This window comes from Carcharodon carcharias, chromosome 2 (genome assembly GCF_017639515.1).
Source record: "Carcharodon carcharias isolate sCarCar2 chromosome 2, sCarCar2.pri, whole genome shotgun sequence".
NCBI lineage: Eukaryota > Metazoa > Chordata > Chondrichthyes > Lamniformes > Lamnidae > Carcharodon > Carcharodon carcharias.
This window is the reverse complement of record NC_054468.1, coordinates 238,961,769-238,975,977: the sequence shown is the minus strand read 5'-3', so window position 1 is coordinate 238,975,977 and position 14,209 is coordinate 238,961,769. Positions and strand designations below refer to the sequence as shown.

Genomic DNA, 14,209 nt, shown 5'->3' with positions numbered 1-14,209 from the left:
ATCTGGGGGCTAGTGCCAAAATTGAGAGAGCTGTCTCACAGACGAGTCAACAGCCTGTCATAGTCATACCCACGGAATCATTCCTTACCAACTTCACCCATCACCATCCCTGTCCCACCGGCAGGACAGAACCGGCAGAGGTGGCAGCACAGTGGTATACAGTCGGGAGGGAGTTGCCCTGGGAGTCCTTAACATCGACTCCTGACCCCATGAAGTCTCATGGCATCAGGTCAAACATGGGCAAGGAAACCTGCTGATTACCACATACCACCCTCCCTCAGCTGATGAATCAATGCTTCTCCATGCTGAACACCACTTGGAGGAAGCACTGAGGGTGGCAAGGGCGCAGAATGTACTCTGGGTGGGGACTTCAGTGTCCATCACTAAGAGTGGCTCAGTAGCACACTACTGACTGAGCTGGCTGAATCCGAAAGGACATGGCTGCTAGGCTGGGTCTGCGGCAGGTGTGAGGGAACCAACAAGAGGGAAAAACATACTTGACCTCATCATCACCAACCTGAATGACCATAGCACAGTCGTAGTGGAGGTGAAGTCCTCAAATCTTCACATTGAGGATACCACATTGCTAAATGGGAAAGATTTCGAGCAGATCTAGCAACTCGACTGGCAAACCATGAGGCGTTGTGGGCCATCAGCAGCAGCAGAATTTCACTCAAACACAATCTGTAACCTCATGGCCTGGCATTTCCCCACTCTAACATTACCACCAAGCCAGGGGATCAACACTGTTTGAACAAAGAGTGCAGGTGGGTCTACCAGGAGCAGCACCAGGCATAACTAAAAATGAGGTATCAACCTGGTGAAGCTACAACACAGGACTACTTGTGTGTCAAACAGCATAAGCAGCAAGTGATAGACAGAGCTAAGTGATCCCACAACCAACAGATCAGATCTAAGCTCTGCAGTCCTGCCACATCCGGTCGTTAATGGTGGTGGACAATTAAACAACTGACTGGAGCAGGAGGCTCCACAAATATTCCCATCCTCAACGATGGAGGAGCCCAGCACATCAGTTCAAAAGATAAGGCTGAAACAATTGCAACAATCTTCAGCTAGAAGTGCCGAGTGGGTGATCGATCTTGGCCTCCTGCAGAGGTACCCCACATCACTGATGCCAGTCTTCAGCCAATTCGATTCACTCCACATGATATCAAGACACTGGACACTGCAAAGGCTAGGAGCCCTGACGATATTCTGGCAGCATTGAAGACGAGTGCTCCAGAACTTGCTGCGCACCTAGCCAAGCGATCAACGGTAAAGTGATGGAAGGGTCATCAACAGCACTTTCAAGCAGCACTTGTTTTACAATAACATGCTCACTGCTTAGTTTGGGTTTTGCCATCTCCTGACCTCATTACAGCCTTGGTTCAAGCATGGACAGAAGAGCTGAACTCCCGAGGCGAGGTGAGAATTTCTGCCCTTGACTTCAAGGCAGCATTTGACTGCGTGTGACATCAAGGGGCCCTAAGAAAACAGGAGTCAATGGGAATCAGAGGGAAAACTCTCCACTGGTTGGGTCATACCTAGCACCAAAGAAGATGGTTGTGGCTGTTGGAGGTCAGTCATCTCAGTTCCAGGACGTCACTGCAGGAGTTCCTCAGGATCCCATCATCTTCAGCTGCTTTATCAATGACCTTCCTTCTATCATAAGGTCAGACGTGGTGATGTGCAATCATCAGTGAACAATGTTCAGCACCATTTGCAACTCCTCAGATACTGAAACATTCCATGTCCAAATGCAGCAAGACCTGGACAAAATCCAGGCTTGGGCTGACAAGTGGCAAGTAACATTCATGCCATACAAGCGACAGGCAATGACCATATCCAAAAAGAGAGAACTTAACCATTGCCCCTTGACATGCAATGGCATTACCATCACTGAATCCCCCACAATCAACATCCTGGCGGTTACCATTGACCAGAAACTGAACACACAAATACTGTGACTACAAGAGCAGGTCAGAGGCTAGGAATCCTGTGGAGAGTAACTCACCTCCCGACTCCCCAAAGCCTGTCCACTAGCTACAAGGCACAAGTCAGTAACGTGTTGGTACATTCTCCACTTGCCTGGATGAGTGCAGCTCCATCAACACTCAAGAAGATTGACACCACCACCCAGGACAAAACAGCTTGCTTGATTGGCACCACATCCACAAACATTCACTCCCTCCACCACCGACGCACAGTGGCAGCAGTGTGTACCAACTAAAAGATGCATTGTAGAAACTCACCAAGGCTCCTAAGGCAGCGCCTTCCAAACCCATGACTGCTACCATCTAGAAGGACAAGGGCAGCAAAAACTTGGGAACACCACCACCTGGAAGTTCCCCTCCAAGTCACTCACCATCCTGACTTGGAAATATATCGCCGTTCCTTTATTGTCACTGGGTCAAAGCCTGGAACTCCCTCCCTAACAGCACTGTGGATGTACCTACACCACATGGACTGCATCAGTTCAAGAAGGCAGCTCACCACCACCTTCTCAAGGGCAATTAGGGATGGGCAATAAATACTGGCCCAGCCAGCGATGCCCACATCCCGTAAACTAATAGAAGGAAAAAATGTATGAAGGAACCTGGGTATCTTCAGCAATAAGTCACTGAAGGCTAACATGCAGGTGCAGCAAGCAACTTGGAAGGCTAAAGGTTTGTTTGGACTGCATTAAAATGCTTAAGTTGGAGCTTGATGAGAGAAGGACTTTTAAGGGTTAATTTATATCTAAAAGTCTAGTCTGTCTTTAATTTTGCAATTAACTAAAAGTTGCTGTTTGGTTGGAAGAAGGTAAGTTTTAGTCAAGCTTTTAAACGGGTTATACAGGCTCTGCTTGCAGCTGCGGCTAGTTAATTACATAGCTGGTTTAAACAGCTTTTCAGATGCTAGATTCAAACAGCATAAAAGCAGGCAATCTACGGTGCTGCTTTGGACTGCATTAGAGTGCTTAAGTTGGAGTTTGGTGAAAGAGGGTTTTCGATGAAGGGGGAAGGAAAGATCCTTTTATTTTCTAACTTTCCTCAAAGAAAAACAGTGGCCTCGGTAATTAGGACCTGGTGAGTATTTTTTCTGTCCTTAACTAGAGGAAGTAAAAGTAAAGGGAGCAATTTAAGGGTAAGTCATGGTAAGGCAGCTCAGCCAAGTGGAATGCTCTTCCTGTGTGATGTGGGAAGTCGGGGACACTTCCAGTGTCCAGGGCAATCACGTGCAGGAAATGTCTCCAGCTGCAGCTACTTGAAATCCGCTTTTTGGAACTAGAGCTGCAGCTGGAGTCACTGTGGAGCATCTGCAAGGATGAGATCATTGTGGATAGCAGGTACAGTGAGGTGGTCACTCCGCAGGTAAAGAGTGCACAGGCAGGAAGGGAATGGGTGATTGCCAGACAGAGTAAAAGCACTTGACAGGTAGCGTAAGAGTCCCCTTGGCCCATCTGTTCCTCTAACAGATTTTTGGCTTTGGATACTGCTAGGCAGATGGTTTCTTAGGGGAATGTAGCAAGTGCCAAGTCCATGGCACTACAATTGGTTCAGTTGCACAGTGGGGAGAAGAAATGAGTGGGAGAGCAATAGTGATAGGGGATTCTATCGTAAAGGGAACAGATAGATGTTTCTCCAGCCGCAGATGTGACACCAGGATGATATGCTGCCTCCCTGGTGCCAAGGTCAGGGTGGTCACTGAGTGGCTGCAGGACATTCTGATGGGGTAGGGTGAGCATCCAGAGGTCATGGTCCATATTGGTACCGATGACATACGTAAAAAGGACAAGGTTCTGAAAACAGAATATAGGAAGCTAGGAAATAAATTAAAAAGCAGGACCTCCAAGGTAGTAATCTCAGGATTACTCCCAATGCCACCTGCTAGCGAGATCAGGAATAGGAGAATAGACCAGATGAAAGCATGGCTGGAGAGATGGTGTAGGCGGGAGGGATTTAGTTTCCTGAGGCATTGGGACCGATTCTGGAGAAGATCGGACCCGTACAAGCTGGACAGGTTGCACCCCAGCAGGATCAGCATCCGACCAATACCCTCGCAGGGGTATTCGCTAATATTATGGGGGAGGGTTTAAACTAAAGTGTCGGGGGGATGGGAACCTGAGCAGGGAGGAACAAGAGAGGTAAACTATGATAGGAAGGAAAGGCAGAAAATTAGAAAGCAAAGTGGAAGGCAGAGGAAACCAGAGTTAGCAGCAAATAGGGCCATAGTACAAAAAAGATTTGTCAAAACGTTAAAAAGACAAGTCTAAAGGCGCTGTATCTAAATGCATGGAGCATTCGCAATAATTAACAGTGCAAATAGATGTAAATGGGTACCATATAAATGCGATAACAGAGATGTGTCTGCAGGGTAACCAAGGCTGGCAACTGAATATCCAAAGGTACTCTAAAGGAAAAGGAAGTGGCGTGGCGTTGTTAGTTAAGAATTAAATTAATGCAATAGTGAGAGAGGATATTGGCTCAGAAAATCTAGATGTAGAATCAGTCTGGGTGGAGCTAAGAAGCAACAAGGTGTGGAAAACATTAGCAGGAGTTGTCTGTAGGCCTCTAAACAGTAGTGGTAAGGCAGGGGATGGCACTAAAACAGGAAATGAGAGGTGCATGTAACAACGATGCGATAGTAATCATTGGTAACTTGAATATACATATAGATTGGGCAAACCGAATATTTTTTTCAATTTCATTTATGGGATGTGGGCATCACTGGCTGGGCCAGCATTTAATGCCCATCCCTAGCTGCCCTTGAGAAGGCGGTGGTGAGCTGCTGCCTTGAGCCGCTGCAGTCCATGTGGTATAGGTACTCCCACAGTGCTGTTAGGGAAGGAGTTCTAGCATTTTGACCCAGTGACAGTGAAGGAACGGCGATATATTTCCAAATCAGGATGGTGAGTGACTTGGAGGGGAACTTCCAGGTGGTGGTATTTCCATCTATCTGCTGCCCTAGTCCTTCTAGATTGTAGTGGTCGTGGGTTTGGAAAGTGCCGTCTAAGGAGCCTTGATGAATATCAGCAATGATGCAGTGGTGGAGAATCCCTGGAGTGTGTATGAGATGGTTTTTTTTTTAGACCAGGACGTCAAGGAGCCAACTAGAGAATGGACTATTCTAGATTTGATATTGTGCAATGACAGGGGGTTAATTAATAATCTTGATGTGTGGGGTCCTTTAGGGAACAGTGACCATAACATGATAGAATTCTTCATTTGGATGGAAAGTGAACGAGTCCAATCTGAAACTAGGGTCCTCAATCTAAGCAAAGGAACTATGAAGGCATGAAGCGTGAGTTTGCTAAAATAGATTGGGGAACTTCATTAAAAGGCATAGCAATAGCTAATATTTAAGGAACGAATATGTGCTTTGCAACTGTTAAACATTCCTTTCTGGCACAAAAACACAACAGGAAAAGCAGCCCAAACATGGCTAACAAAAGAATTTAATGAGGGCCAAGAAATTATTTTTCTCCTCTTAATCAGAGTGAGAGTAAACTTGCAAAGAATAAAAACGGGCTGCAAAAGCTTCTATAAATACGTAAAAAGAGAAAGATTAGTGAAGACAAATGTAGGTCCCTTACAGTCCAAAACAGGAGAATGTATAATGGAGAACACGGAAACGGCAGAGCAATTTAAAAAACTACTTTAGCATTCTCTTCACAGAGGAAAATACAAATAGCTTCCCAGAAATGCTAGAGAACCAAGGGCCTAGTGAGAAGGAGGAACTGAAGGAAGTTAATATTACTAAAAAAAAATAGTGCTGGAGAAATTAATGGGATGAAAGCCGATAAATCCCCCGGGCCTCACAATCCATATCCCAAGGTATTAAAGGAGGTGGCCATGGAAATAGTGGATGTGTTGGTTGTCATGTTCCAAAATTCTGTAGATTCTGGAACACTCCTGGCAGATTGGAGGGTGGCAAATGTAACTGTCCTATTTTAAAAAGAGGAGGGAGGAAAACAGGGAAATACAGACTGGTTAGCCTAACATCACTAGTAGGGAAAATGCTAGACTCTATTATAAAGGATGTGATAACAGGACACTTAGAAAATATGAACAGGATTAGACAAAGGCAACATGGATTTAGGAAAGGGAAATCATGTTTGACAAACCTACTGGAGTTTTTTGAGGACGTAACTAGCAGAATAAATAAGGGAGAACCAGTGGATGTGGTGTATTTGGATTTTCGGAAAGCTTTTGATAAAGTTCCACATAAGAGGTTAGTGTAAAATTAAACACATGGGATTGGGGGTAATATATTGACATGGATTGAGAACTGGTTAGGGGGGAACAGGAAACAGAATAGGAATAAATGGGTCTTTTTCAGAGTGGCAGGCGGTGACTAGTGGAGTACTGCAGGGATCAGTGCTGGGGCCCCAGTTATTCACAATATATATTGATGATTTGGATGAGGGAACCAAATGTAATATACCCACAGAGATAAAAACAAAAAACTGCGGATGCTGGAAATCCAAAACAAAAACAGAATTACCTGGAAAAACTCAGCAGGTCTGGCAGCATCGGCGGAGAAGAAAAGAGTTGACGTTTCGAGTCCTCATGATCCTTCAACAGAACTGTTCTGCTGAAGGGTCATGAGGACTCGAAACGTGAACTCTTTTCTTCTCCGCCGATGCTGCCAGACCTGCTGAGTTTTTCTGTAATATTCCCACGTTTGCTGATGATGTGAAAATTAGTGGGAATGTGAGCGGTGAGGAGGGTGTTAAGAGCTTCAGGGTGATTTAGACAAGTTGAGTGAGTGGGCAAATACATGGCAGATGCAGTATAACGTGGATAAGTGTGAAGTTATCCACTTTGGTAGGAAAAACAGAATGGCAGAGTATTATTTAAATGGTGAGTGATTGGGAAATGTTGATGTACAAAGGGACCTGGGTGTCCTTGTACACCAATCACTGAAAGAAAGCATGCAGGTGCAGCAAGCAGTTAGGAAGGCACATGGTATGTTGGCCTTCATTGCGAGAGGACTAGAGTACAGGAGCAAGGATGTCTTACTGCAGCTGTACAGAACCCTGGGGAGACCACACCTGGAGTATTGTGTACAGTTTTGGTCTTCTTATCTAAGAAAAGCTATACTTGCCTTGGAGGGAGTGCAGCGAAGGTTCACCAGACTGATTCCTGGGATGGCAGGATTGTTGCATGAGGAGAGATTGGGCCGCTAGGCCTGTATTCACTGGAATTTAGAATAATGAGAGGGGATTTCATTGAAACATATAAAATTCTGACAGGGCTGAACAAACTGAATGCAGGGATGATATTTCCTCTGGTTGGGGACCTGGAACAAGGGATCACAATCTCAGGATATGGGGTAGACCATTTAGGACTAAGAGGAGGAGAAATTTCTTCACTCAGAGGGTGGAGAACCTGTGGAATTCTGTACCACAGAGGCTGTGGAGGCCAAGTCACAATATATTTAAGAGGGAAATAGATTTCCAGAAAGGCATCAATGGGTATGGGGAGAGAGAGCAGGAGTACGCTGTTGTGATAGAAGATCAGCTATGATCATATTGAATAGCGGAGCAGGCTCGAAGGGCAAATGGCCTATTCCGGCTCCTATTTTCTGTTTCTATGTTTATCGCAAGAGAAATTGAGTATAGGAATAGTGAAGTCTTGCTCCATTTGTATAGAACCTTGGTTAGACCGCACCTGGAGTACTGTGTGCAGTTCAACCCTAACCCTTATCTTATGAGGGATATTATTGCCATACAGGGAGTGCAACAAAGGTTCATCAGACTTGTTCCCAGGATGATAGGACTGTCCTATGAAGAGAGATTGGGGAAACTGGGCCTGTATTCTATAGAGTTTCGAAGAATGAGAGGTGATCTCATTGAAACCTACAAAATACTTAAAGGAATAGACAAGGTAGATGCAGGTAAGATGTTTCCCCTGGTTGGGGAGTCTAGAACCAGGGGACACAATCAAAAAATAGGGGGGAAGCCACTTGGGACCGAAATGAGGAGAATTTTTTTTTACTCAGAGGATTGTGAATCTTTGGAATTCTCAACCCCAGAGGGCCGTGGAAGCTCAGTCACTGAGTCTGTTTAAAGTAGAGATTGATAGATTTCTAAATCCCAATGACATAAAGGAATATGGGGTCAGTATAGGAAAAAGGCATTGAAGTGGATGGAGCAGGCTGAGTGGTCTGAATGGCCTACACCTCCTTTGTTCCTAACTTAGGGTCATATTGGGAAATTGGCCAGCTGAGAGAGAGCAATGGTTTTACTGGGAACGAGGGCACCAAAAATGGAAGTAATGGTTTGGTTGAGCAAATCAGGAACTGCAGAATGTGGTGAGCAGAGGGCCAAGTGCAGTGAAAAGTGCATTTGTGATAGTTTTTTTTTACAAGGTTTGGAGATAAAGTAGGTTTGGAATGGGGAAGGTTGATCTGGGCGGAGAGTAATAACAAAGAAACAATAGGCGTGAGATACAGCGTTAAAGAGATGGGCATGTATAGGTTGGGGATTTTATAGGGAGGGAGAGAACAGTGAACTCAGGACAGTGAGCATGATGTGTTGAGAAAAGAAGTGGCTGTCTGTCTCCCTCTCACTGGCCACCCAACCACGCCTCTTTTACTCTCTCCATCCCTCCCTGTCATCCCCCTCCCACTTCCTCCAAACTGGCAGGTTCTGGCGATAGAGGTGGTAAGCCAGAGTTTGTGAGGCCATGGTGGGTGGGCAACCTGGGGTCAAGCATAAAACCTTGGGGGAGCTCCTCTGGTGAGCCTAGGGGCCTGTTAAGGAAGGACTCCAAACCTGCCCGCCAGCAGTCCACACAGGGAAACCTGTCAGGCTGAATGTTTGGAATGGGCCTCTCCTGCCACCGGTTAAATATCAGTTGCCCAATTACTCACTTCAGGGCTGACAGGATGCCTGACACTACCTCTGCTGCTTGTAAAATTGCAGTGGAGGCAGGGGCAATGGGAGGGTAGCAAGCAGTCTGCCTGCCTGCTGGAGACAACAAACCTCCCCAGCTTTTGAAGCCACCAGGGGAGCATTAGACCCAGCCCTTTGGTTAGTAGCATTCTTGCCTCCGAGTCAGATGATTGTGGCTTCATGTCCTGCTCTAGGAGTATGAAAATCTAGGCTGATAACCTGCTGCGGTACTGAGGCAGCACTGTCAGAGGTGCCATCGTTCAGACAAGATGTTAAAACAAGGCACTCTGCACTGTGAAGTGGACAAAAGATTCCCTATTTCCTGCACACTTAAACCTTCTCATCACCACTCTGCCCTCCTCCTTTTCTACTGTCCCCTCTGGCTACCTTCTCTCTCTTTCTCTCTTCCCATCCCTCTCTCCCCCTCTAGCCACCCCCCCCCCCCCTCCCTCTCCACTTCTGGCCTCTCCCCCCTTCTCTCCTGATTAAGCAACACCTCAATTTTAAAATTCTCATCGTTTTCAAATCCCTCTATTATTTTCCTGCTCCAAATTTCTGTAACCCCTTCCAGCTCCTACACCCTCCCTATCTCTGTAACCTCCAGATACCTCTGCTGTTCTGATTCTGGAGCATCTCTGATTTTAATCATTCCATCATTGGCTGCCTAGGTCCTAAGCTCTGAATTTCCTTCTCTAAACCTCTCTGCCACTCTAACATTCCTCATAGATTCATAGAGTTGTACAGCACAGAAACAGGCCCTTCAGCCTATCGTGTCCGTGCCAGCCATCAAGTCCCAATCTATTCTAATCCCATTTTCCAGCACTTGGCCCATAGCCCTGTATGCTGAGGCGTTTCAAATGTTCATCTAAATATCTCAAATGTTGTGAGGGTTCCTGCCTCTCCCACCCACTCAGGTAGTGTGTTCCAAATTCCAACGCCCCCTGGGTGAAATAACTTTTCCTCACATCTCCTCTAAACCTCCTGCCCCTTACCTTAAATCTATGCCCCCTGGATATTGACACCTCCACTAAGGGGAAAAGTTTCTTTTTATCTACGTCCCTCATAATTTTGCACACCTCAATCAGGTCCCCCCCTCAGCCTTCTCTGCTCTAAGGAAAATAACCCTAGCCTATCCAGTTTCTTATCATTGCTGAAACACTTCAGCCCAGGCAACATCCTGGTGAATCTCCTCTGCACCCTCTCCAATGCAATCACATCCTTCCTATAGTGTGGTGACCAGAACTGCACACGGTACTCCAGCTGTGGCCTAACTAGCATTTTATATAGCTCAATCATAACCTCCCATTTCTTATCTTCTATGCCTCAGCTAATAAAGGCAAGTATCCCATATGCCGTCTTAACCACCTTTTCTACCTGTGCTGCTGCCTTCAGGGATCTATGGACATGTACACCAAGGTCTCTCTAATCCTCTGCACTTCCTGGGGTCCTACCATTCATTGTGTATTCCCTTGCCGTGTTAGTCCTCCCAAAGTGCATTGCCTCACTTCTCAGGATTAAATTCCATTTGTCAATGCTCTGCCCATCTTACCAGCCCAGCTATATCGTCCTGTAATCCTAGGCTTTCCTCCTCACTGTTTATGACACCACCAATTTTCGTGTCATCTGCAAACTTACTGATCATCCCTCCTATATTCACGTCCAAATCATTAATGTGCACGACAAACAGCAAACGTCCCAGCACCAATCCTACGGTACATCCCTTGTCACAGGCTTCCAATCGCAAAATCAACCTTTGACATCTGCCTCCTGCCACTAAGCCAATTTTGGATCCAATTTGCCAAATCGCCCTGCATCCTGTGGGCTCTTACCACCTTGACCATTCTGCAATGCGGGACCTTGTAAAAAGCCATAGTGAAATCCATGTAGAGATCAACTGCATTACCCTCATCTACACAACTAGTCACCTCCTCGAAAAGCTCCTCCTTCAATTCTCTAATTAAACACTTTTTTGATTACCTGCATAATACCTGTTTGTGGCTCAATGTTTTACTCCTGTGAAGGACCTTGTCACATTGTCTTCATCCAGCATCCTTAGCTTCATGATACGAGTTGTTAGTGCCCCTCTTGCCCTCTTTCCCTCTGGCAGTGCCTCCCTCTCTATCCCTGCCCCCTCCTCCCTCCCTCTCTCGCCTTGCCCCCTCCTCCCCATCTCTCTCATCCTGCCCCTCCTCCCCTCTCTCTGCCTCTCTCCCCCTCCTTCCCCTCTCTCGCCCTGCCCCTCTTTTTTATTATTCATTCACAGGATGTGGGCTTCGCTGGCTGGGCCAGCATCTATTGCCCATCCCTAGTTGCCCTTGAGAAGGTGATGGTAAGCTGCCTTCTTGAGCCGCTGCAGTCCATGTAGTGTAGGTACATCCACAGTGCTGTTAGGGAGGGAGTTCCAGGATTTTGACCCAGCGACAGTGAAGGAACGGCGATATATTTCCAAGCCAGGATGGTGAGTGACTTGGAGGGGAACTTCCAGGTGGTGGTGTTCCCATCTATCTTCAGCCATTGTCCTTCTGGATGGCAGAGATTGTGGGTTTGGAAGGTGCTGCCTAAGGAGACTTGGTGAATTCCTGCAGTGCATCTTGTAGATGGTACACACTGCTGCTAATGTGGGTCGGTGCTGGAGGGAGTGAATGTTTCTGGATGTGGTGCCAGTCAAGCAGGGCTGCTTTGTTCTGGATGGTGTCAAGCTTCTTGAGTGTTGTGGGATCTGCATTGATCCAGGCAAGTGGGGAGTATTCCATCACACTCCTGACTTGTGCCTTGTTGATGGTGGACAGGCTTTGGGGAGTTAGGAGGTGAGTTACTCGCTGCAGGATTCCAGCCTCTGACCTGCTCTTGTAGCCACAGTATTTATATGGCTAGTTCAGTTTCTGGTCAATGGTAACCCCAGGATGTTGATAGTGGGGGATTCAGCAATGCTAATGCCATTGAACATCAAGGGGCGATGCTTGAATTCTCTCTTGTTGGACATGATCATTGCCTGACACTTGTGTGGTGCGAATGTTACTTGCCACTTGTCAGCCCCAAGCCCTGGATATTGTCCAGGACTTGCTGCATTTCTTTCTCTGTTGCCCTCCCTCCCTCCCTCCCTCTCTGTCTGGGGATGTTTCTGGGGTGAGAGTTAGTTATGTGTCCTGGGATTAATTGTGCTGCTTGCCTTTTCCCCTAGTGGATGCTGAACATGATGCGGAGCCAGGACCCTCAGCCCTGATCCTGACCCGTGGAATCGCTGATGAGCAAGATGAGGAAGTGGATTCAGATACAGATGACCTGGATCATCACAGTAAGAGGCACAAGTCATTGGGTATGGGTGACATGGTGTGGTGCGTGGGGGGAGGGAGTGGTCTGTTGGTGGGGTATTTGTGGGGATTGTGATGAGGGAGTTCTGGGGTAGTGGTTGCTGCCAGTGAGGTGCAGTGAGGGGTAATGTTCACATTCAGACCTGAGGTTTGTGTTCAGGGGGACATGCCAGCTGTTCAAAACGAAGCCTGTCTAAGTGTTTGCTTTTGGTGAGCAGAGGCGGAGGAGCAGAGTGAGGAACCTGCCTTCCGAAGATACCTGGAACAACGCAAGTGCAGAAATCACACTGCAGCCAGACTGAGAGGTGAACCAGGATTCCAAGCCAAGAGGAGCAACCCTGATTGAATATGAGCAGCCAGCAGCGCTCTGCTCTACTGCTGGGACTTTGTACTCACCAATGGGACCCTGCGGGTTGTTGCTCAGGATTGGGCTGGAGGTGCTAACTTCCATCAGCATTCTGCTCCTCAGGCTACCTGGACCCAGCCCAGATGCTGAGTGATTTACTGGGTCAACTCCCCCGCCCCTTCCCCTCCCTCGAGCTGGACATGATCTTGTCTCGTCCTCTCCACCTGAATATTTGAGTCTTCTCTTGTCTGTAACTTCAGAAATCATGGTTTTTGAGATATTTATTTTAGAAATAAAGCTTTTATTTCTGTTAAAACTCAGGAATCTCCTTTCTGTGTGTGTGAAGGTGCATGTGTGCAGTGGGGAGAGACACATGTTTCTCAGTTAAAAGCAAAAAACTGAGGATGCTGGAAATCCAAAACAAAAATAAAAATACCTGGAAAAACTCAGCAGATCTGGCAGCATCTGCGGAGAGGAACACAGTTAACGTTTCGAGTCCGTATGACTCTTCAACATGTTTCTCAGTAACTCAGAACTCTGAAGGGGGTGCAGGAGCATAGGGACCTGGGTGCATGTGTGCATAAGTCATTGAAGGTGGCAGGACAGGTTGCAAGAGCAGTTAATAAAGCATTTTTGAACTTCTACGTAGATAGATTGGAGAAGTTGGGACTGTTTTCCTTTGAAGAGAAGCTTGAGAGGAGATTTGACAGAGGTATTCAAAATCATGAGTGGTCTGGACAGAGTAGATAGAGACTGTTTCCACTTGTGAAACGATCAAGAATAAGAGGGCACAGATTTAAAGTAATTGGCAAAAGAAGCAAAAATGATGTGAGGAAAGACTTTTTCACACAGCGTGTGGTTAGAGTCTGGAATGCTCTGCCTGAGAGTGTGGTGGAGACAGTTCAATCGAGGCCTTCAAAAGGCAATTAGACTGTTATCTGAAAAGGAAGAATGTGCAGGGTTACAGGGAGAAGGTGGGAGAATGGAACTAGGTGAAATGCACATTAACAGAGCCAGTGCAAGCACCACTGGCTGAATTAGTTCCTCCTGTAAAAAGGTCCACTGAGCAAGGGAAAGACTCCTGACTGAAGAAGTGGGTACGAAGGTGACAGAGGAAGAGCTCAGCATTGTGCTGAGGCTGGAATTCATTGAGGTGGGGGCATAAGGTGATGGATCTGAGGCCTTTGCTGACGATAGATCATTCAGAGTCAGAGGGGAAAGGTTAGAATATTGTCAATATTTAGCAATAGGTAAGATTCAAAGAAGAGATGAGGTCAAAGGGAAATGCAAGGGGAAAAGGGTCAAGAGACGAGTTGGTACCTGTGTGTTGAAGCTTGTGATCTTTAACACCTGAAAGGAAGATAAAAGTTTTTAAAGTGTCAGATAAGACGAAGGATGAAATAAAACTGGAACAGAGTGGCTTTGAGACAGTGAGTTGATGCTACTTAAGAGAGGTGGAGAGGGTGCGTGTGGTAGTGCACACGTGTTAATTTCTGGATGCAGTGAGAACTACAGCTTGAGGAATGCTGGATATTTGGGAGATATCTGTAATCGTGGATGGACCCAAAACATGAAGGCTGCAATTTCATTTGGAACCCTTTTATCACCACCTCACAATCCAAGGCCCCAAACACTCCTAAGTGAAACAGTAATTTATGTATACTTCTTTCA

The 14,209-nt window shown here is 46.5% G+C and overlaps 1 protein-coding gene across 2 annotated transcripts in view; it reads left to right on the top strand.

The window, feature by feature from the left end:
* The window catches only part of gpn1 (GPN-loop GTPase 1), a 69,813-nt gene extending 56,959 nt beyond the window's left edge, over positions 1-12,854 (top strand). Inside the window, exons 13-14 of one of the 2 annotated variants that reach the window (XM_041175457.1) lie at positions 12,063-12,176; positions 12,411-12,854. In XM_041175457.1, the coding sequence (XP_041031391.1) occupies positions 12,063-12,176; positions 12,411-12,538 (242 nt within the window). In that variant the 3' untranslated portion in view covers positions 12,539-12,854. Of the gene's footprint in view, positions 1-12,062; positions 12,177-12,352 lie in introns of both variants that reach the window. The other variant, XM_041175460.1, reaches the window with a different exon arrangement.
* The last annotated feature ends 1,355 nt before the right edge of the window (positions 12,855-14,209 follow it).